Source organism: Petaurus breviceps, unplaced genomic scaffold, assembly GCF_028583685.1.
Source record: "Petaurus breviceps papuanus isolate PSGF00001 unplaced genomic scaffold, PetGlider_PUasm1.0 379, whole genome shotgun sequence".
In the NCBI taxonomy this organism is placed as follows: domain Eukaryota; kingdom Metazoa; phylum Chordata; class Mammalia; order Diprotodontia; family Petauridae; genus Petaurus; species Petaurus breviceps.
The window spans coordinates 965198-989404 of NW_027186303.1; the positions used below are offsets into that span (position 1 = coordinate 965198).

At 41.2% G+C, this 24207-nt stretch overlaps 1 protein-coding gene across 1 annotated transcript in view; it reads right to left on the reverse strand.

Annotated features, from left to right (window-relative positions):
- Positions 1–14837: 14837 nt before the first annotated feature.
- Positions 14838–24207, reverse strand: part of LOC138169811 (putative tetratricopeptide repeat protein 41) — an 83696-nt gene continuing 74326 nt past the window's right edge. The window contains exons 11-15 of the mRNA XM_069099356.1: positions 22852–22999; positions 20334–20483; positions 19422–19555; positions 15590–15719; positions 14838–15504 (exon numbers count right to left, since the gene is read on the reverse strand). Coding sequence (XP_068955457.1) covers positions 14838–15504; positions 15590–15719; positions 19422–19555; positions 20334–20483; positions 22852–22999 — 1229 coding nt within the window. The remainder of the gene's footprint in view (positions 15505–15589; positions 15720–19421; positions 19556–20333; positions 20484–22851; positions 23000–24207) is intronic.

Sequence of the window (24207 nt, forward strand, 5' to 3'; positions counted from 1 at the left end):
TGTCAAGATGAAGAAAAGACCTCCATTTGGGTATTAAGTGCTGTGTTTAAACTTGATGTAACTCTGGGGTAGATTCAATTGTGATCCAGGGGTGGGGAACTTTTGACCTTTTTGTGTTCTATGGTTGAGCAAATGAATGTATTTTACTTATGTTTGGAAACTAATCTCCATTTGAGAAGAGGGGCTTTGTGGTGGACTTAATTAAGGTATAGCCTAGGGGTGGAGAAGTATTTGGAACAGAGACTTTGTAATTGATTGAATGATTGGAAAGTCCTGGGGTGGGGTAGGCCTTGGAGATGATTTAATCACACTTAGTAAATGCTGTATTTTGAATGATGTCATGTTTTGATCTTCTCTGTTCTGGGTTTGTTACTGAATAAAATAGAGAGCACCTATGCTGGTATTTTGAACCTGGGAAGTTGCCTTTGCTTGGTATTACATTACAGGTGGTTGTAAAGATCAAAAGAGGTAACATATATACAGCACTTTGCAAACCCTAAAGCTATGTTAGATACTAACATAAACCCTGAAATACCTAATCTTTGAGGGTACTATCAGAGAAATGATTAGATCTTCTTGTGATCTACCTATTGGGACTCTTACTGAAGGCTTGTTTTTCAGGAGATACTTTGTGATTGGGCAGTGGGTCAAGAGGGTTGTTACATTCTCTGAGCCAGAAGAAAACTATATAAACCCTGATGTGAGGCTTTGTTTTGGGGCTCACTTTGAGAAGTGTTGTGTGATTTGACCAGATGAGACTCTGGGCAGCCATCAAGCAGGGCTTTGAAAACCCAGATGTTGATGCTTCCCTCTCTGGTAACTGTGACTAGGTATGGATATAATGGTCAGACAGTTGGAGGCCTGTCTGTTTGAAATGTTTCTCTGTCTTCTTGTAACTTCTGCTTATAACCTGTGCATATAGTCTGAAGTTTGGGGTGCTGACTTTTTCCCCTGAACTAAGTAAATAATATGTTTGATTGATTAAAGCAAGAGTGTTCACCCATTTTGAGTTGTTTTTCTTTAGAAAAGCAGATCTAAGAACCTGTGTTGGCAGCCACCCTGGGTATGGTGGGGTGCTTGCTGCTACAGGATTCAAACCAGAATTGGTTATTAAATTCTGGTTTCTAATCTATTCTGCTATTCACTTCTGTTTTGTGGGTGGGCTCATCCCATTCACATTGACTGTAATGATTACTAGCTGTGCATTTCTGTTTCTTGTTCTCTTCCTCTCTCTTTTTATCCTGTCTCTCCTCAAATGTCTATTTTACTCTACTTTGCTTCTAACCACTGCCTCCCTTAATTCACCCTCCCCAATATTATTATTAGTATTATCCCCCTCTTTTCTTTTATCCCCTTTCCCTCCTATTACTCTGTGTGTGTATTCTTCTCTCTTTGAACCAATCCAATCAGAGTGAGTAAGCACTGCCTACCACCCCCACCCCCACTTTCCCCTCCACTGTAGAAGGAATTCCATGTGTGCCTATTTTATCTGAGAAAATCTTCCCCTCTCCTTTCTACTTCTTCCTTCCCCCTTTTCCCACTTCATCCCCCTTTTTCACACCTTCATTTGCTGGGGGGGGGGTGAGATCATTCCAACAAAATCAACTTATACTCATGCCCTCTGTCTATGTAAATTCCTTTAACTTCCCTAATAATGATAAAATTCTTAGGAGTTATATCAATCATCTTCTCATATAGGAATGAAAACAGTTTAACCTTATTGCATCTTGTAATTGAATGTCAAATTTTCTATTCAGCGCTGGTCTTTTCATCAGGAATGCTTAAAAGTCCTCTTTTCATTAAAAATCCATTTTTCCCCTGATTATATTCAGTTTTGCTATGCAGATTTTTCTTGATTGTAATCCTAGCTCCTTTGTCCTCTGGAATATTATATTCTAAGCCCTCTGCTCCTTTAATATGGAAGCTGCTAAATCTTGTGTGATCCTGACTGTGCCTCCACAATATTTGAGTTGTTTCTTTTAGGTGATGTAATATTTTCTCCTTGACATGGAAGCTCTGGATTTTAGCTATAATATTCCTGAGAGTTTTCATTTTAAGATTGATTTCATAAGGTGATTAGTGGATTCTTCCCATTTCTATTTTACCCTTGGATCTAAGATATAAGGGCAGTTTTCCTTTATAATTTCTTGAACTATGTCTGAGGTTCTTTATTTGATCATGGCTTTCTAGTTGTCCAATAATTCTTTTTTTTAATGCTTTATTAACTTCTGATTTATATCATTCGTTTCCACCAGATTTTGAGTTACAAATTTTCTCCCTGTTTTTCCCCCACCCACCCCCCAAAACAGCAGTCCCACAGGATATCCCCACCTCCAATCTGCTCTCTCCCATATTTTCTCCCATACCTGTTGTACTGTAACACCAAGGAAAGGCAACTTCCCAAGGTTCAGAATACCAGCATAGGTGCTCTCCATTTTATTCAGTGACAAACCAAGAACAGAGAAGGTCAAAACATGACATCATTCAAAATACAGCATTTACTAAGTGTGATTAAATAATCTCCAAGTACTACCCCACCCCAGGACCTTCCAATCATTCAATCAATTACAAAGTCCCTGTTCTAAATACTACTCCACCCCTAGGCTGTACCTTCATTTAGTCCACCACAAAGCCCCTCTTCTCAAATGGAGATTAGTTTCCAAACATAAGTAAAGTACATTCACTTGTTCAACCATAGAACACAAAAAGGTCAAAAGTTCCCCACCCCTGGATCACAATTGAATCTACCCCAGAGTTACATCAAGTTTAAGCACAGCACTTAATACCCAAATGGAGGTCTTTTCTTCATCTTGACATGAGGCAAGTTCTCAGCAATCTTAGTTCCTGGGGAGACAAGGTTTAGCAAGGCCATAAGATACATTGCCAGTCCCTTCATTAATTCATCCTCTGTCTGTAGAACAGTCCTAGAACCCCTGAAAACATTACCAAACCCTCTCCCAGGATTTCTGTAAACATACAACAAGAAAATCCTTCTTCAGGGCTTATGAACCAACAGAAAGGTTCCCAGATCCCTGCAACAACAGCACTGTCCTTCACCAGTGGACAGTATTCATTCTGTCTGCAGGACAGTCTCCAGACCCCTGTAACAACAGCACTGTCCTTCACCAGTGGACAGTATTCACTCTCTGTCGCAGGACAGTCTCAGGGCTTCTTAACCAAAAGCCAGGTTCCAGGACTTCTTCAACAACAGGACTGTCTTTCACCAGTGGACAAATCTGGCAAAACAACATCAAAACAGACAGACAAAGTACCAGCAAAACAGCCATGTCTCCTCAGTCCTTGGCAGCTCAGGGGGCAGGTCTCAAAAGTCCAGGGCGATTCAAAGTGTCCCCCAGCAATCCTTCTCAGTCTCTCTCTCTGCCTCCACGAGGTGCTGCTTCCAAAAAGTTCTTCTGCCTCTCTCTTGTCTCTCCAAATCTCGTCACCAGCTCCTCCCAGTTCAGGACTTTCTTTTCACATCAACAAGTCCATCCCACAGGTGGGATTAACAAGCTCTGGGTTTTAACACAATCAATTTGAAAACCAAGCCAATACAGGGGAATCTTTAATTGCCATTACTATCACACCCGTTTCGACTTTTCCAGTGGATCTCTATGCCTCAGTGCCTGTATATCTTATTTCATAATTACATGTAAGATGGTATTAATAATAGTGTATATATATATATATATATACACACACATATATATATTTGAATATTTGATTTTAAAACTTTCAATTCCAGATTCATTCCCTTCCCCCCCTGCCACCCACCCCCACTGGGGAGACAAGCAGTTCAGTATAGGTTGTACATGTGCGGCTAATGCAAAACAATAACATAGTAGATATATTGTAAAAGACTGACTATATTTCCCTCCCTCCTATCCCACCTCCCACTTGTTCTATTCTCTACTTTTATCCTGTCTCTTTTCAAAAGTGGATGCTTCCAACTTCCCTCCCCCCCCAGCCTGCCCTCCCTTCCATCATCCCCCCTCACATCCCCTTCCCCCCCTATTCTCCTGGAGGGTGAGATGCCCTATTTAGTGTGTATTTCCCTCCCTCCTCAAGCCAGATTCAATAGGAATAAGGTTGACCCATTCCCTTTTGCCTTCCTATTCTTCCCCTCCATTGTAACCATTTTCCCTTGCCTCTTCTGTATGAGATAGTTTACCCCAATCTGTCTCTCCCCATCTCCTCTCATTATATTCCTCTCTTACCTCTTAATTTCACCTTTTAAGTATCATCCCTTCCTGTTAAATTGGTCCCGTGCCCTCTATCTATGTATACCTGTAAACGTATATACACACATTCACATATGTATTCATATGCCTGCATACCCTCATATAAAGACATATATATATATATATTTCTAATCCCTCCAACTACTGAGAAAAGTTTCATAAGTTACAATTATTGTTTTTCCGTGTAGGAATGTTAATAGTTCAATTTTGATAAGTTGCTTATGATTTCTTTTCCCTGTTTACCTTCTCATGCTTCTCTTGCTTCTTGTATCTGAATGTCAAATTTTCTATTCAACTCTGTTTTTTTCAGCAAGAATGCTTGAAAGTCCTCTATTCCACTGAATGACCATATTTTCCCCTGAAACATGATACTCAGTTTTGCTGGGTAGGTGACTCTTGGTTTTAATCCCAGCTCCCTTGACCTCCGGAATATCACATTCCAAGCCCTTTGATCCCTCAGTGTAGAAGCTGCCAGATCCTGGGTTATCCTGATTGTGTTTCCACAATATCCAAATTGTTTCTTCCTGGCTGCTTGTAATATTCTCTCCTTAATATGGGAATTCTGGAACCTGGCTATAATATTCCTAGGAGTTTTCTTTTTGGGATCGTTTTCAGGAGGTGATCGGTGGATTCTTTCAACCTCTATTTTGCCCTCTGGTACTAAAACATCAGGGCAGTTTTCTTTGAGAACTTCGTGGAGGATGCTTTCTAGGTTCTTACTTTGTTCATGGCTTTCAGGTAGTCCAATAATTTTTAAATGATCTCTCCTGGATCTATTTTCCAGGTCAGTAGTTTTTCCCATGAGATATTTCACATTGCCTTCTATTCTTTCATTTGTTTGGATCTGTTTAACAGCATCTTGATTTCTCATAAAGTCATTAGCTTCCATTTGCTCCAATCTAATTCTGAAGCAATGATTCTCCTCAGTGAGCTTTTGAGATTCTTTTTCCATCTGGCAAATTCGACTTTTTAAGGCATTCTTCTCCTCATTGCCTTTTTGAGCTTCCTTTGCCATTTGAGTCAGTGTGTTTTTTAAGGTATTATTTTCTTCAATCAGGCTGTTGACTCTCATTTCATAATTTTCTTTCATTGTTCTCATTTCTCTTCCCAATTTTTCCTCCACTTCTCTTATCTGCTTCTTAAGGTCCTCTATGGCCTGTAACCAGCTTGTATTTTCCTTTGAAGCTTTTGGTGCAGGAGTTCTGACTTCGCTGTTTTCCTCCTGTTCCATGCCTTGCTCCTTCTTGTCCCCAAAATAGGAGTGTAATGTTGGAATCTTCTGTCTGCTTTGTTTCCTTTGCCTGCTCATTTTGCCACTCGATTATTTGACTTTTGGGCTTTTTGCCACAGTAGGACTCTGCCACCAGACGGGAGTTTTCGTCCCAAACGCTGGGGTTTCCTCAGCTGCCAGAGGTATTAGATGGGTGCCCTCTCTGAGGTCTCCACATGCTCTGGCAAGCTGGACACACACCCTAGGACCTCCACCCTAGACTGCAATCCAGATCCAAGCAGGTTAAAGCAAGAGCGATTACCCCTCAGACTGGTGCTTGGTCCCCCTACACTCTGCAGGCCAGGAGCTGAAGCCGCCATGTGGCACTGGCAGGCTGTGCTGGCATCTCAGCAGTTTCTCACCCCGGGGGTAAAAGCCACGCACTCCCACTTACTGGGTCCCAAAGTCCAGACTGCACTGGCCTCTCACCTTGTCCTTTGCATCTATGTATTGATAAATCTGGAAATGGCCACAGCTGCTGCTGATCTGGAGTCCCTCTGGTTGGCAGCTGGTCAGGCCCGCCCTGGGGCTAAAGCCTTGGTGTGGTGCTGGGCTCTGCTCCCAGAGCACTGCGCTGGCCGATTCCTGCCGGTGTGCTGGGCTGTCCTCAGCGGGAGGTTAGCTTCTCTGTGTCATTTTGTGGGTTCTGCAGCTCCAAAGTTTGTTTAGAGTCCCCTTTTTACATGGATTGGGGACTGTAGAAGCTGGAGCCACGGGAAGGTCGTGCTTCTACTCCGCCACCTTGGCTCTGCCCTGTTCAATAATTCTTAAATTATCTCTCTTTGATCTATATTCCAGGTGAGTTGTTTTTCCAATAAGATATTTCACATTTTCTTCTGCTTTTTCATTCTTTTGACTTTGTTTTATTGTTTCCAGATTCTAATTGCCCAATTATAATTTTTAAGGAATTATATTCTTCAGTGAACTTTTGTACCTCCTTTTCCATTTGACCTATTTTGTTTCTTAAGGAGTAGTACAGCACTGAATAAGTAAATTAACTTGGGGATTGTAGAGAACCACAGGCCAGTGGGACTCTGACCCTGATGGCTAAATAAGCCCTCTCAGCTAAAGAGCCTGCTACCAGGCTTGGATTGGTTCCCCACCTGCCAGGCATTATGTCCTTGTGTTGTGTGGTATACACCCCTGCCTTGAAGGAGATTTGTGGCTTCAATCTATAAATGCTTGTACTTGGGATAATAAAGTCGGCTATGAAAACACAGCCACCACTCTCAGAGTCCCATCTCTTTTATGTGCTCTCTCTGTCTCTGTCTCTGTCTCTGTCTCTGTGTCTCTGTCTCTGTCTCTCTGTCTCTCTGTCTCTCTCTCTGTCTCTGTCTCTCTGTCTCTCTCTCTCTCTCTGTCTCTCTGTCTCTCTGTCTCTCTCTCTGTCTCTCTCTCTCTCTCTCTCTCTCTCTCTCTCTCTCTCTCTCTCTCTCTCTCTTTCTCTCTCTCTCTCTCTCTCTCTCTCTCTCTCTCTCTCTCTCTCTCTCTCTGTGTCTCTCTCTCTCTCTCTCTCTCTCTCTCTCTCTCTCTCTCTCTCTCTCTCTCTCTCTCTCTCTCTCTCTCTCTCTCTCTCTCTCTCTCTCTCTCTCTCTCTCTCTCTCTCTCTCTCTCTCTCTCTCTCTCTCTCTCTCTCTCTCTTTCTCTCTCTCTCTCTCTCTCTGTCTCTCTGTCTCTCTCTGTCTCTCTCTCAGTAAGCAACTCTTTTTCAGAGTTGCTACAGGACAGCAGGGCTCCCCACAGGGGAAGGTTGTAATTTTTCTCATACTGCACTTGATTCACTAATGATGTGTCCTTCAAGTGTGTAATATTAGGCTTATAATCAAGCCCCAGCCTGTCTGAAATTTGAGCTTTGCTGCCCTGTTGGATATGCTCTTGGGGTCATTGACACAGAGCTTGAAGGTACCTCAAAAGCCATCTAGTCCAACCCTCTAATTTTCAGAGGAGGAAACTGAGATTTAGAGAAGCTGAGCACCTTGCCCAAAGTAACAAGGAACCAAGATCCTGGGAAGGCAGAGCCTGGCCCTTTCCATAGGAATATGCTGCAATCATTTCTCCCAGATCCCTGATCAGCAGCCTCTTAAACTGTAAGGAAGACTGAATGTTCAATCAGAATGAGCCAGATGCTTACTGAGCATCTGCTAGGTACAAGGCTGATACCCAGTGGTAACCTCACAGCAAGGATTGGCATGATAACAGCAGAGAGATGGCCATGTTTAGGGTCAGGAAGACCTCAGTTCAATGACTGTTTGTAACACACAGAAAATGTGTGACCATGAACAAGTTATTTAAACTCTTGGGGTCTCAGTTAACTCTTTAAGACTCTAAGTTATAGATGGATTGCCAATTTACATTAGTGGAATGTTTTCAGACAGATGAAATCACAAGTCCAAACCAACAGCCACTGTTTTAGATACTGAGGATAGATGGATGGATGGAGAGAGAGATGGATGAATGGATGGATGGATAGATTATATATAAATGATAGATAGATAGGTGGGTGGATGGATAGATTAGATGGATTTTTAAAATGCAATTCCTGCCCCAAGAGAGCTTACATCTTCCATCAGGGGATAGAGCAAGATATGCCATAAACATTAATAAATACAAGACAGTGAAGATACAGAATGGTAAAAGGAAGAAGCCAGAGTATTTTAGGAAATCTGGATTCTTCTCCATAGGAGGAATTGTTAAGTAGCATAAGCCTAGTTGGAACCAAGGTCTTTTGGTTCCAAATCCAATGTTCTTTCCACTGTGTCACATTGCCTTCATTGAAGCACAGAAGGTAGGACTGCCCTCCCTAATCTCTCCCTCCAACCCTCGCTCCCTCGCTTCTGTCTCCGTGTGTGTGTCTCTCTCTGTCTCTGTCTCTTTGTCTCCCACTCCTCCTTCTCTCTCTCCCCTCCCTCCCCATCTCCCATCTTCTCCCCCATCTGTCTCTGCTTGTCTATCTTTCTCTTTCACACACACACACACACACACACATGATTAAAGGAGAAGGTTTTATGGAGGAGGAGACAATTAACATAAAAAAGGTCCTTGAAAGGCACGGATAAGGATGGATAGTATCCCAGGTATAGGGGATGGCCAATGGGAACTTGCACAGAGTTACAAAACAGCTACTAATTCACTTTAATTGCAACAAAGTACACAAAGGGGTGTCATAAAACAGCAAGAACAAAATGTTGCCCAAACTGAATCTGAACCAGCTCGATATTTTGCCTGATTAGGTCCCCGGCTGACTACAAATGCTAGCTATCACAATAGAAAAGCTAACATGTTGCTCTCATGATGCCTTCCAGCCATTCTCCTCAGAGAGATGTATTCTCTCTAATGTATTCTACCTTGATTCATTAGCTTCCTAACGTGGTCAGAATGAATCAGGATTACTTTCTCGATGGCCTTAGTGGGTATCTCCACAAATTTCTGAATAATGCTGACCTGGTAGATAGAGAACTAGTTCAGGGGAAAGAGAGTCTCCCTATGAATTTCAAAACTATTTTTCATCCTGTAAAGTGAGCTTTTCATAGTGTTATTCAGATCTCATAACACTGAATAGTAAAGTGTGCACTTAGAATCTCAGAATTTCTGAGTTGGAAAAGACCTCAGGTCATCTAGTGTACAGGGAATTCCTGTTTGAATGTGACATTCCCACCAAATGGGCATCCAGCCAACTCATTCCCTCGCAGGGCAGCCTCTCCTACTTTTGGATAGCTCTAATAACTGGGAAGTTTTACCATATAATGAGCTAACCCCTGCCTCTGTAGCTTCCACCCATTATCCCTCATCCTCTTGGGTCAAGCTGAACAATGCTAATTTCTCATTCATTTGACAGCCCATCACATACTTGAAGACATCTGTGATGCCCCCCAAACTTCTCTAGGCTAAGTAAACATCCTCCGCTTCTTTAACCAATCCTTGCTTGCTAGAATGATTTATGATTTAGTGGGAAAGAGGTGTGGGGTTAGAATTGGGGGAGTAGTTTTTAAATCCCAGTCCAGTCAATTAGTATTTTGACCTTGGGAAAAATCATCTCTCTCTAAGGCCTCAGTTTCCTCATCTAGAAAATAAGGGGCTTGGACTAGATGACCTCTAAATTCCCTTCCAGTATTAGATCCAGAGGTTTTAAGCCCCCTCAAAATTGTGGCTACCCTCCTCTGAACACATCAATACCCCTCCTATAATATGGATTCTAGAATTTAATTTAGTTCAACATTTATTAAGCACCTCTTAATATGTAAAACAAGAGGTTTTAAAGTAGAGAGAGCCAGCCTTGGAGTCTGAAAGACCTGGATTCAAAAACTGCCTCTCATACATATTCCTGATGTGGAAATTGCTTCCACTGATGAAGATGTTCAGTTTAAGATATCTACTGGACATCCAGGTCAAGATGTCTGAAAGGCAGTTGGAGATGTGACATTGCAGGGAGACAGAGAGATTAGAGCAGGCTAGGTAGATCTGAGAATTATCAGCATAGAAATAATAGATAATTAAATCCATGGGAACTGATGAGATCAGCAAGTGGAAGAGTATAGAGGGAGAAAAGAAGCCAGCCCAGGACAGAGTCCTATGGAACACCTGTAGTTAGAGGGCATTACCTGGATGAGGATCCAGCCAAAGAGACTGAGGAGCAGACATACAGAGAGAACCAGGAGAGATTGGTAACTTGAAAACCCAGAGAGAAAAGTGATCAAGAAGAAGAGGGGGATCAGCAGTACCAAAGGTTATGGATTCAAACAAGTGAGTAAGGCCAAAAAATGGGAAATTGATCAAGGAGAAAATATAGGCAGAAAACATTACAATTTCCTACAGATATTTAACTTTAAAAAGGCAATCACCATAGTTAGGAAATTAAAATAACTTAGGAAATCGCTTTAGTTAATAGACATTTTATCTCCTTGGCAGGGAGGCATTGTAGCCGTGGGCAAGAACGGTATAGGATATAAATGAATTTATAAAATGTCACAGAGGAAGACAGCAGAAAGTTATATGCTGTGTAGTCTTATAAAATGATGGTGAGTAGGAAACCAAGTCACCAACAAAGTAAAATCTTCCCTCAAGCTTTTATAGAATGTATATCTCAAAAGCATTATAGATTCCTGGAAGGACAGTAGAGCCCAAAATGGAACAAATAAGCTAGCATTCTGTCCATCACTAATGGCATGTGAAACCTCCACATTTAGATTGGGACACTTCAGTCCCAAATGTGCTACTCAGTGAGGAAATAAGTAAACAGAATTTTCAAAAGACAAAAATGAGAACAGTTAGACCCAACCAAGTATATATAGGGGGGAAAATCCATTCTGGAAATAACAATATTGAAAGTATTGAGGGATTCATTTTTTAAGATATCCAAAAGGGAAGAAAATATTGAATGAATAGAAAAAATAATGAATGGTAATTCCCAGGTAAAAAAAGGCAGTTTGGAAGATATCAATAACTTTTGACCAATGTTCATATTTTTTCTCTTCTTTTTCAAAATATTTATATTGAAAGTATCCTTAATGAAGATATGAGAAGGGCAAGTTTTTGCAAATGACTAATAGTAGTCACATAGAAGGCCATATTCCTACAGTCACACAATTGACTGAGAGGAATTAGGGAATGAAATCCCATTGCAATGTGCATTTGACTACCCAAAAAAAAAAAAAAAAAGCATTTTCTCCATAGTACCCAAGGCTATCTTAAGAGGCTTTCTGCCATGGGCTAATATCAAATGATAACTTTGTTCTACAGATTCTCTGTTCATCATTGTTAAATGAAGCATTAAACAGGGAGACATATACTGACTAAAACTTTTTGCCTTCACCATGTATGATCTTCTGCACCAAGCTTAAATGGGCAGGAGGAGGGCAGGGGAGAGGCTGTCCAGGCATTCCTTTTTGTGGACTGTATTGCGTTGGATATAAGCTCCTTGAGGGCAGCAGCTGTTTCATTTTTTGTCTTTGTATCTCCGGTGTCTAGCACAATGTTTTGTATCTAGTAGGTGCTTAATACATGCTCATTGAATTGAAAAATTGATTGACTTGAAACCTAGAGCCTTCTAGAACCTCCTCTTTGAAATCCATGGCATTTAAGAGGTTGATTTAGTAACTCACAAAGAAAAAAAGCAAGAGGGTATTAGAATATATGTGACCCAGGTCACGATATTATGGCATGCAGTTGGATAGACTATCCATTGAATTAGCCCACTGGTGTGTGTGTGTGTGTGTGTGTGTGTGTGTGTGTGAGTGTGTACACACGTATTGTTGTTCGTCCTTCATTTTCAAAAAGGACCGATGACATCATGGGGTAACAACTTCTGAGTGAACTACATTTAAGTGAGGCAGAGCTGCACAAAGCCATCAGCCTCACTCTCTCTTCTAGAGTCATCAAAGTCCAGTGGCAAGACAAAAGTCAGGATAGCTGGCCCAGGATGCAGCAGATGATCTTGGCATCTTCCATGTCTGACCAAACTCTAAGCATTACATCGATGCACCTGCTTCCCACTCTTCTGTGGGAAGTCTTCACATGCTTGGGGTAGACATCCCCCTAACTCACAATAGGTTTGAGTCCTGTTGGTTAGCCCGTCTGCCAAGCCAATTTTACCAGCGTGTGGCCATTGTGCATGCATCAGCTTCTTGGAGCCACAGGTGAGAATTGGGTGACCAGTAGACACCAAAAGTGGATGACCAGCCCTCATACCGAAGCTACTATTCCTCCCTGAACACTCCATACAGAATTTTACATAGAACAGGAATTGAGTACAGATGGAAGATAGGCTAGGCTCTTAACTAGAGCTTGATAAATGCTTATCGAGTGATGATAGAAACTTACATGATGTTTTCAGTGATGCTAGGCTGTTCCCTGATGCTAATGCCCTTTTATAAAGTTAGATTATGAGTTCCCTGAAGGCAGGAACTGTCTTTCTTTTTCTTATTTGTATCCTCAGCACTTACTACAGTGCTTGGCAGTGCTTATGCAGACACTTAAATGTTTACTGACTATTGACTAAAAAGTATGGATATATGTAGCCATACTTTTATATATTTTTTATATATCATATATTTTTCCACTGATAACATAGAGTTATAAATCTTAAAACATTAATACAATATGACAAATAACACAAGCTACAGAAGACGAAGATAATGGAAAGATACAACAAGCCGGGCCTAAGTGATAAATTGTCAATGATACCTTATGCATAGAAAGTCTTGTAAAAGAAATCAAGGTGGTATATGACCAGACAGCAAGCTGGGCCACTTGTGTAGTGAGAATGAGGACTCACAGACAGACAACCTCTGTGTTCCACTAGCATCCACCAAATGTAACAAGGGAGGCAGTGTGGCACAGGGGAAAGAGTGGCTTTGGGATTGGAAGACCCAGATTCAAATCCCACCATTAGGGCTTACTACCTATATATTTTTAGGCAAGTGATTTAATTTCCCTGGGTCTCACCAGCCTCCTCTGTAAAATGAAGGAATGGGTCTAGAAGGCCCCCAAGAGCCACTGATAGCTCCAGGGCGAACTAGGATCCTATGGGCCAGAGAAAAGTCTCCTAGTCAATTCCCTCTGGAAGATGATGGGGACAAGAATAACAGAGGATAAGAAAGTTGTGGATAGATGGAAATCTGCACTGTTGAAGGGAGCACCCACCTTGAGGACCCTAACAACCTGAAGAGTTGTTGCCTTGCTCAATCACATCACAGAAGTGTTGTGTAGATCAAAAGAAATATTATAATAACTTATGATACTACATTTATCATCATGTTATATTAATTATAATGTTGTCATAATAAAATAAAAGCATAGTGCTTTAAGGTTTGAAAGCATTTCATATATATATATGTGTGTATATATATGTTATCTCATTAGATACCTCTGAGCAACATTGGGAAGTAGATGGTATTATCACTTCCACTTTCTAGTTGAGGAAATTGAGGCAAACAGAGGTTAAGTGACTTGCCCAAGGTCACACAGCTAATAAGTATCTGAGGCTAGATTTGACCTCAGGACTTCTTTTCTCAAAGCCCAACCTTCTTATTATGCCACCTAGCTGCCTCCTATGTGAAAAATAGTAACAGTAAAGTGTTATACATAAACATAGGGTAAAATCATCATCATTCTTACTATTATGATCTCATAGACAGTTGTCATTTTTACTACCGTGTTTCCCCGATAATAAGACCTATCCCGAAAATAAGCCCTCCCTTACTGTGTAAGATTCCTCTAAAATAAGCCCTCCCCCGAAAATAAGCCCTATTGAGATTGCTACTACAGTGAAGGTGATCCCCTGCGCTACACGAAACATTACGGTACCCTCTGTATGCACCGTCCCCCCCCCCCCCGGTGAAACGCACGCGCACTCCGACCCCCCTCCAATCAAAGCTGCAGCAGTGAGCGCGTCATCCTGTTCTTCCCCAGTGATTTGCTTGCTGGCGCCATTGAGAGCAGTGCCGCGGAGGAGAGCTGAGGCAGGACAACATAAGCCCTCCCCTGAAAATAAGCCCTCTGGTGTTTTTCTTTCCAAAAAAAATAATAAGACAGTGTCTTATTATCGGGGAAACACGGTAAGTACTTTACTTTCAATTCTAGGAAGATTGTAGTTTTTGTTGTTCTTACTTAGCTCTTTCAGTCCTGTCTGACTCTCTGTGATCCCATTTAGGGTTTCTTGGCAGAAGTACTAGAATAGTTTTCCATTTCCTTCTCCATCTCATTTTACAGATAAGAAAACTGAAGCAAACAGGGTAAAGTGACTTGCTCAGGGTCATACAGCTATTAAGTGTCTGAGGCCACATTTGAATTCAGGTCTTCCTGACTTCCAGGACCAGCACTCTATCCACTGGGGTACCTAGTTGTCCAGATTGTAGTTTACTCTTATTTAAATCTAGGAGGATTTTTTTTTCTGTTTCATGAAAATACTTCGTAATCATGACATTGTTTTGAAAATTCATTCATAACTCCCCAACTGTTATATGGGCCAAGCAACATAACCTTCTACAAATAAACATTTGGATAATATTTCATTAATATTTTGCCCCCCAAAAATGTAACTTACAGGGTAAAATATCCTATAAGGTCCTATAATTCCATCTACATCAGTGTACTTAGGAATTTTAAAAGATCCTTCTAGTTCTTTTTGACTAAAATCCATGAAACCAGCATTCTGGATTGTTTTAATGATCATATAAGTAAGCCACCAGTTTATGAGCTTTATCAAGGCATGAAGATTCTTCTTTATTTTCTCCAACTGCTTTAAGAAAAATAGGCAAATGGATGCTTAGAAATAAAGTCACACTTGAAAGAACATGGGTATGTTTGGTGCATGTTGCCTACAACAGTCTTTATTGCTTATTATTTTCACTCAGTTTTTTCAACATTCTCATATCAGTTTGCTGTCTTTTGGGTGGAAAGGGTTTATGAAAAGTTGTATGTCTTCCTGATTTATGAAAGAGCTGATTTTCTGGTGAAGTCTGTGGCCTGCAAGGAATTTCCAAGGCACCCATAGCATTAAAAGGCCCTGATTTGGGTGTCTGCAGGGACCGGTTATAAGAGGTTGCCGAAGGTGCCCTTTTCCTTGGAGATTTCAGCATGTTCTCTGGGCTGCTGAACACCGCGTTCTTCCCAGAGGCATCTTTCTCTTTCTTTGACGAGTTGCTGTCCTCTCGACAGCTCCATATCTCCACGTTATTTTGGACCTGCTGCTTAACGATCTCCTTTGTGGGGCTACAGGTGATGAATCTCGTGTTCTTCTGCCCTTTCCCTAACAGGCCTTTGGAGCCATGGTCCTCTGAGACTTTGTAGGAGTCCAGGCTCATGGCCCTCTGCAGTTTGGCGGTGCTGCTGCTGAGTGGAGATTTCAGCATGCCGAAATCCTGAGGCCGGTGATACTCCAGCCTTGGCTTTGAGATTTTCTCCTGCACTAAGATCCCCTTGAAACTTTCGTGGCTTGTGCTCTGGCCTTGAAGACTCCCTTTGCTTTGGCCTTTTCTCTCAAGCTCCCTCAGAAGGCTATAGAAAGCAAAAGGGACTGGGTAGTCTTGGTGTTGCACAAATTCCAAGAAATATGTGTGTTAAAGACTGAACAGAGACTTACCGGAGGAGCTCAGAGGTGGATGAGTGAGAAGGCCCCAGATAGGTAACTCTTAAATCAAGTGCCCTGTGCAAAACTCCAGTTACCTCTTGTTCAGACTGACTGGAAACACCAATTTTAATCAATTGACCAGCTAGGCAGGAAGAAAAGAAACATATCTTAATCCACATACACTTTGATTTGCACCTTCAGAAACTTACAATTAAATGGATAAAATGAAGTAAGAGGTACATTTGTAAAGGAGCTATTGAGTTTAAATGTGATTTAAATGTGACTAAGGTGAGCTCACAGCCAGGGGTGTCTTGAGTCAGAAACAGCCAGTGTCTAGCGTATTTTACGGTCTGTACACTTGTGTGTGTCAGGATCTTGTGGGTGTGAGCACACCTTCCACTGGTGTAGATCACAGCCCCTCCACACCTTACCATAGCACGTGGTTGCTGCCTGTTCCCCTCTGTTGAGTATCTCGTGTATCTCGCCTTTCTCTTGTCGGCCCATGGTCATTTTCAGGCCGTTCCCCTATTCGTTTGTAAGCTTCTTGAAGGCAGGTCTGTCTTGAGCCTTTCTTTGTATCCCTAGCACTCAGTGTAGTGCTTGGCATACAGTAGGCATTTAATAAGTGCCTCTTGGCTGGACTTGCTGTTACAAAAGGGCTGAATTTATAGCATCATTCGTAAACTTGAAATTCAAGTTGCAACACATGGATCTTATTGGCATTAGTTTATGACAAAGGGACTCTGTGATCCACCCTTGTATATCAAAGTGGAGGGAAAAAAATTGACATGTGACCTAATGGCCTTTCCAGGTACTTTCCATTGTCCACTCTCTAGCTAGCAGGTGCTGATTAGACTTAGTTCTACTCAGCAGTTACTTCGGTTAGTAAAGTTCTCTCTGTCATGACTACTACTTCATTTTATGGTCCAAGGGCTGTTTTGCACCATATTCCTCTACTCAATAAACTCCCATGGCACCCTATTCCCTCCGGCATGAAATACAAAATTCTGTGTGACATTTAAAGCCCCAGTCACCTGGCCCCCTCCTGCCTTTCCAGCACTCTTACACTTTACTCCCTGACACATGCACTTCAAAGTCAACAACACTGGCCTCCTGGCCATGTCATAGACGAGACACTCCACTTCTCAACTCTCACCATTTTCCCTGGCTGTCCCCCAGACCAGCCTGGGGTGCTCTCCCTCTGACTTCTGCTTCCTGGCCCCTGGCTTCCTTCAGGTCCTAAGGGAAATCTCATCTCTACAAGAAGCCTTCCCCAACCCCTCCTAAGTCTAGTGCCTTCCCTCTCTCAATTATCCCCTACTTGCCCTGTATATAGCCCATTTGTACATATCTGTTTGCTTTTTGTCTCCTTAATTAGTTTGTAGGCTCCTTGAGAAGGGACTGTCTTTTGCCTCTTTTTGAATCCCTAGTGCTTAGCCCAGTACCTGGCACAAAGAAAACACTCAACAAATGCTTATTGACTGACAAACTGATGGTCTTCCTGAGGCTAGTTCTGTTCAGCAATCCATGGCTATTTTTCTTCCTTTTAAATTAATTTAGTGAATTTAGGAGGTAGCCAGAGTGTAAGGGCCAAGGGCACAGGACTTGGGACCTGGTTTTCAATCCCAGTTCAGCTTCTTATGACCCATGTGGTATTAGGAAGTGTCTGGGCCTCAGTTTCCCCATATGACAAGGCTGAGTGTTCAGTAAACTCAAAAACAGTCTGAAGTTGGACAACACTACTGAACGTTTGACAAAAACTGCTGGGAAAACTGGAGAGTTATTTGGCAAGAATTTGATTTAGAACAGTTGCCTATATCATATAGCATAAATCTATGCATTGGGAAATGATTGTGATGTCAGAAACAAAAGACAAATAAAATGAGGGGATTAGTGTTTTCCAATGGTTTTTTCCCATTCTAAATCCTATGACCTTATGAATTATTGAATTACACCCCCGATTGGCTAAGCAGATGCCTTTTCTGTCTCACCCACCTCACCAGGCAGCCCAGAAGAGCTGAGATCCATTAGGCTGGGTTGGGTCTTAGGATGGATGGAAAGCTTGATGCTCAAACCCTAAACCTTGAAGACAGCCCCAAGCCCAGGATCTAATCTTGGGAGTTCCTCAGGATGACAATTCATTCAGGACCAGACTGAACCCTGATTCATCAGCTTAACAATGGAAAGGAGCCCCTGGACCTGCCCCTTAATGCAGTCCTACTTCCAAGAGCAACTGGGCAGCTGAAGTGGCCTCCAAGAGTGAGGGGAGTCAGAGCATCATTTCCTCCCTCACATTTATTTGTTCCATGAGAAACTATCACCAAAGCTTTGGGGGTGAGCATGACAAGGAGAAGTGGTTGCCAACACTTGCCTTCACATTCCTCAAATTCTGCCTGGTATGATGAGCACATGTCCCATGGTCCTCTATTGTTGGTCAGTCATTTTCTAGTCATGTCCAACTCTTTGTGATCCCATTTGGGGTTTTCTTGGCAAAGATACTGCAGTGGTTTGCCATTTCTCCAGCTCATTTTACAGATGGGGAAACTGAGGTAAACAGGGTGAATTGACTTGCCCAGGGTCACACAATTAAATAAATGTCTGAGGTTGGATATGAATTCAGCACAGCCAGTTTCTGACTTAAAGTTCCCTCCCACCCTGTAACTTCCAAGGTCTGCATCAATGTTCCCATCAGTTAACATTACATACTATGTATTGTTTATGAATCTGGGCTCAGTGATAATGAGTATGACTATGTTTTTGGTCCAAGGGCTCATCACCAGTTGGATCAAAATTTTTCAGCCATAGCAACTCATGAAGACCATTGACTACAGTGTAGAAGGCGGGTCAGATGCAGAGACTTGAAATCACAGACTTTTCAAGGAGTTGCAGAATAATTTCAAGGGTGTTTAGAGATTCAAGAGGCAGAAGAAGGCTTAGCCCTGGCATTTCAATTACAAGTCAGGCTGGGGCTGTGTCCTAAAGGAGGCCAAGAGCTGGGGCTTCAGTTGATGGGCACAGCTGCCATTCTCCTGGGGTCCTCTTGGCCTATGACTCAGAAAACATTAAATCTACTCCTAAAAAATTAAAATAAATCCCACTTAACTGAGATATTTTTCAGTGAAAGAAGAATTTCATATTCTCCATCACACCACAATTACCTCCTTTTTATCATGACAGGGCTATTTGAAATTCAACATTGGAAAAGACTGAAGGCAAAAGGAGAAGGAAACACAGAAGATGAGATGGGTAGATAGTGTCATTGTTAGTGAGCTTGGCCAGACTCTAGGAGATAATGGAGGACAGAAGGGTCCATGGGGCCATGGAAGAGTTGGCCATGACTGAATAAATGAACAACTGTCAGTCAATGAGTATTTAGTGAGGGCCTGCTATGTGCCAGCACTGTGCTGAGTGCTAAATGCATACATATGTTTGTATATATGTATAGATTGTATATACACTTGTGTCTCCCATTAAATTGTAAACTCTTGTCAAGTAAGGATTGTTTCATTCTTTGTAATGTTATCTCCAGCACCTAGCACATAGTAGGTGTGTAAGAAATGTTTGTCAGTTGATTTGCTTTAAAAGGAAGGTGAGGGGTTTGGGTAGTGCAGAATAATAATTATGGCTGACCATGAATACAGCCCTTTAAAGAGTGAGGGCTTGATGGACCTCTCCTTCACTCCTCACAATAACCTGGCAAGAATAACACCGATGTTCAGTGCTCACCTGTGACCTCGTGACCCCTAAGTATCAAGAGCGGGACTTGAACACGGTGCGAGGCTCTTTTCCCTCCACTGTGCTACCTCCTAAAGGCCACCAACTACCAATAATGTGAGCTAATTACCTAATTTACACATGACATTGCTGAGGCTGATGTTAAGCTGCTTTTTCACTTGGAAGGAGTTAGTCAAGAGTTCCATATTTTCTTTTATGTTTATCACTCCTCTGTAAAACTCAACTGCATTTTTCCTTTGAAATCTGAAAGAAAGAGAAAGGAGGAAAGAGAGAAAAGGGGAGAGAGAAAGACAGAGAGAAGGAGGGGATGAAGGAAGGAAAAAAAGGAAGGATGGAAGGAAGAAAAGAAAGAGAAAGGAAAGAAGAAAAAAGGATGAGAAAGGAGGGATGGAGGAAAGAAAGGAAGGAAAGAAAGAAAAATGACATAAATTTGATTTAAGTTACAGAATACTGGTATTTACTGTACCATGCCCTCCATCCATCCCTCTGGAGCCATCTTGGGAATCCTTCTCTATGCCTTCTCTTGCATTGCCTATTATGCAGCCTCACTCACCCAGCCTTGCCCCTCATCCCACCCTGTACCTCCAGTTTCCCACCAGGTCAATCCTTTCATCTGGGCAGATGGTTTTTATGTGTCAGTGACTCTGAGCTACTTGCCTCCTGACAGGAAGTAATTCTTGGGATTTGGCAGTGGAGGCAGGGAAGAAGAAAAGCATTGAAGAATCTGAGCATGGCTACAGGCCTCCACTCATTAAGTTCAATGGGCCTTGCCATTAGCTTCCTGGCTATTCTGTCTTGTTCTCATGTTGCTGTGGTCTAACTGCTGTTCTCAACTCTTGTTCACTGGGTTGGAAATGAGGACATTATGGTCAGTGTGTTTGTAAGTAGAGAGGTGGCCAAAGGATCCAGGGGGGAGTTATCCCCCTTGGTGAGAATCTCAGCCCTTCTAGCCACTGGTATCTCGGAGAAAAGGATCACAGAACACAAACTCCATTACTTGGAACTCTTTATTCAGCCTTACTTTTCAGTCTTTTTATGGCCACTTATTAAATCTGCCAAATATTCCTTAATTTCTCCAACTAAGAAATGATTGTCTCCAAACAAACTTTTTCGGATACTTAAGCATTCTTGAAATTTCAATTTTGCAATAGAAAAGTTTCCAACAAGAGATCTGAAAGTGAAATGTATTGTGTGTTATTAACTAGGCATAATAAATATCAGGTGACATCTTGTGAGTTACTAGAAGTTATCCTCAAATTAATTTTCTATTTCACACGAAATTCTCGCTGGAGAAACAAATTCAGGGGTCTACATGTAGCATCCAGGTCTCCCCAAAGGCTGGCCTAGATTCAAGGCACACTGTGAGGAAGGCTCAGTGGTCACTCAGGGCCAGACAGAGCCCTCACACACATTTACCAGCCAGCCAAAGGAAGCACTAGTTGAGAGCAAAAGACATTTAGGTAATTAAATTAATCAAACGTTAGCAAGGTGACAACAAAGTGTTTGGAGGTAATACAGCCAAATTACTTTTTTTTTGGTAAATTTTTAAAAATTTATTTAAAACTTAAATATAAAATGAGCAAAGAAAAAAACATTGTCATATACACGGCAGACCATGAGAGGATCCAACATAAAACAATAAATTTCACACATAGATATCTATAAAAACACACACACACTCTGCTTATTTCCACTGGAGAGCCTCTTCCTTCATAGGTCCAAGTCTTTCCATGTTTTTTTTTTGTTTTGGTTTGGTTTGGGTTTTTTTGCCTTTTGGGAGGACAGTTGGGGTTAAGTAACTTGCCCAAGGTTACACGACGAGTTTTTTTGTGTTAAGTGTCTGTGGCCGGAACCAAGCTCAGGTCCTCCCGACTCCAGGGTCAGCATTTTACTCACTGAGCCACCTAGCCATCCCCCTTTCCATGTTTTTCTAAATCAATCATCTCATCATTTCCTACACCACACCAATATTCCAGTCACATCTTAACTGAGAGATTGTCTCTGAAAGTTTTTCCCCAAAATTTTCTGCATTCCTCCTATTCTTGGCTACATAGATATTATTTTTGTTTGTTTTTGGTTTTTTTTTTAGAGGGGTGAAGGCAAAGCAATTGGGATTAAGTGACTTGCCCAAGGTCACACAGCTAGTAAGTGTTGAGTGTCTGAGGCCAGATTTGAATTCAGGTCCTTCTAACTCCAGGGCCAGTGCTCTATTCACTGTGTCACCTAGCTATTCTATATAGATATTATTTATACAAGAAAATTTTAATTTAAAATAATCAAAATTATCTATTTTATACTTCAACGATGCTCTCACCTTATAATTTAAGGTCTGATACTACTAAGTTTACTTCCTTTACATCTTTTTTCCTCTGATTTCTTTGAAGTTCCTGACCTTCCAAATGAATCTTGTTATTATTTTTTTCTAATTCGGTAAGTCGGGTTTGTTTTAGTAATTTAATTGGGATGACATTGAATAAATAGATTAGTTAAGCAAAATTGTCATTTTAAAAATTGTATTGCCTTTACCTACCCATGAACAATAAATATTACTTCAATTATTTAGACCTGATTTTATTTGCATAAAAAGTGTTTATGTTTATGTTCATATAGTTCCTGTGTCTTTTTTTGGCAGGTATACACTCAGGTATTTTATATTGTCTAGTTATTTTAAATGGTCTAAAACAATAGTGAATAATATTGCTGACACATAATATTTTCTATTTTTCTCTTTTGATTAAATCTATTTCAACTTTAATTTTTTATGAGATCATGATTACTATCCCTGCTTTTTTAACATAATAAACTCTACTCCTGACCTTTATTTTATCTTTGTGTGTATCTTGCATCTTTATAGCATTTCCTGAAAGCAACATATTGTTGAATTCAAATTTTTAATCTGCTGTCAGTTTTCATTTTATGGGTAAATTCATACCTTTCACATTCTAAGCTGCAATTACTTGTTGTGTATTTTCCTCCTTCCTATTTTTCCTCACTATCCTTCTCACCCTAGTTACCCTACCCATCCTCACTTGTCTGGTTCACTTCTATGTACTACCTTGTCCTCTTATTCCTTAACTTATCCATTCTTCTAAGAATCCCTGCCTTATCCTATCCCCCCTCCCTATCCTCTTATTTCTTTTGAATTTAGAAGATTTTTATACCCTTCTAAATATATATGTTCTTCCCCCTTTAACACATTCCTGATGAGAGTAAGGTTCTAGCAATACCTGCCCTCTTCCCTACTAGCTTCTTCTGAATCAGCTTTTCCTTTTATGCCTCATTTTGTGAGGTTATTCCTTTTTATCTCTCCCTACAGTTTTATCTTTTTTAGAATCACCCTCTAGTGCTCAGCTCAGCCCACACCTTTCTTTCAAACTACCCAAATAATAAAGACGGTCATAAGAATGCTGCTACTATTTTTACATATACAAAGTAAACAATTTGACCTTATTGAGTGGGAATGGGCTTTGCATGAAATGCAGTCATCACTACAAACTCTGCCTAGAAGAAAAGCTATGTTGAATGATGGACACACTTACTTTAGAATGCCTTCTGTGCATTTCAGCATAGCAAAATCATATGGGCTACAAGTGAGTTGTTTTGAGAGGTCAACAGTATTCTCCAGCAAGTGATTTTCCCTTACAGAGCCTTGGCTCACTGTCTTTGCCAGGTTATGTAACACCCTGCCTGCAAGGAAAAGGTACCAGAAAAAGGAACAGGATGATTGAAATACATTTGACAATGGATTAATTACTAAAGATGTCGAGATACAAAGAATTTCTGACAATCCCTGCTTCATCTTCTATAGCCAAGATACTTAATGGGAATGTAACTTGTGGCAAGAATACTGGCAATGCAGACAGAGGTCCCGGGTTCAAAATATGACTCAAATTACTACCTATGTGACTTTGGACCAGCCACATTCCCAAAGTGACTCCACAATTTCCTCTTCTGTTAAATTAGGCAGTTTCTATATAGTTTGCTGCCAAGTCTTCTCAATCCTACCTATACAATGTCTTTCAAATCCACCCCCTTTTCTTCACTCATACTGCCTATATCACATATGTTTTATACCCTTGTCACTTATTGCTTGGACCATAGGAGACAATAGCCTCCTAATTAGTTGTGCTGCCTATGGTCTCCTCCACACAGCTACAGAAATGATATTTCTAAAATACTGATCTGACTATGTCCCGTCCTTTCTCACAAATATTCACTGACTTCCTATTATCACCAGGATAAAATACAAGGTCCCACACCTACCATGTAAAGCCCTATCCCAGCTGGCTCCCACTTCCCTTTGGGGTTTTAGTTCCTATTTCTCCTCTGCCCTCACTCTCTGTTCCAGTCAAACTGGCCTCCTAGCTATTTTCCACAGATGACATGCTATCTCCCATCCCCACACCTCTGGAAGGTGCTCCTCATCCACTTCAGAGAAATCCCCAACCTCTTTCAAAGCACAGCTTAGTTTTCACCTCCAACACAAGGTCTTTCTTCATCACCACACTCAGCTGGCATTTTCTCTATCTCTCATTTTCTTTTGTTTTGGAGACATGAATTTACTGTGACTGTTTTTCAATATTCTGATAACTATTTAAATATAATTGACTTCTTTTGTAATTGTATGTATCTTCTTCATGCATTTAAAAACATTAATCTGAGGGGGTAGTGCATGGCTTCACCAGACTGACTGCCAAAGAGACCCATATCACCAAAAAGACTAAGAACGCCCCACACACAATACATCACACTGTCCACATATACACAACCATGTAAATGATTAGATGGTATGTGAGGAAAATACTTAAGAGCATCTGTTGAAACAATCCCAGTGGCTTTTTCACATTAGTCATTCAGATTCACACCTCTCTGGCACCAATATGCTTAATTCACAT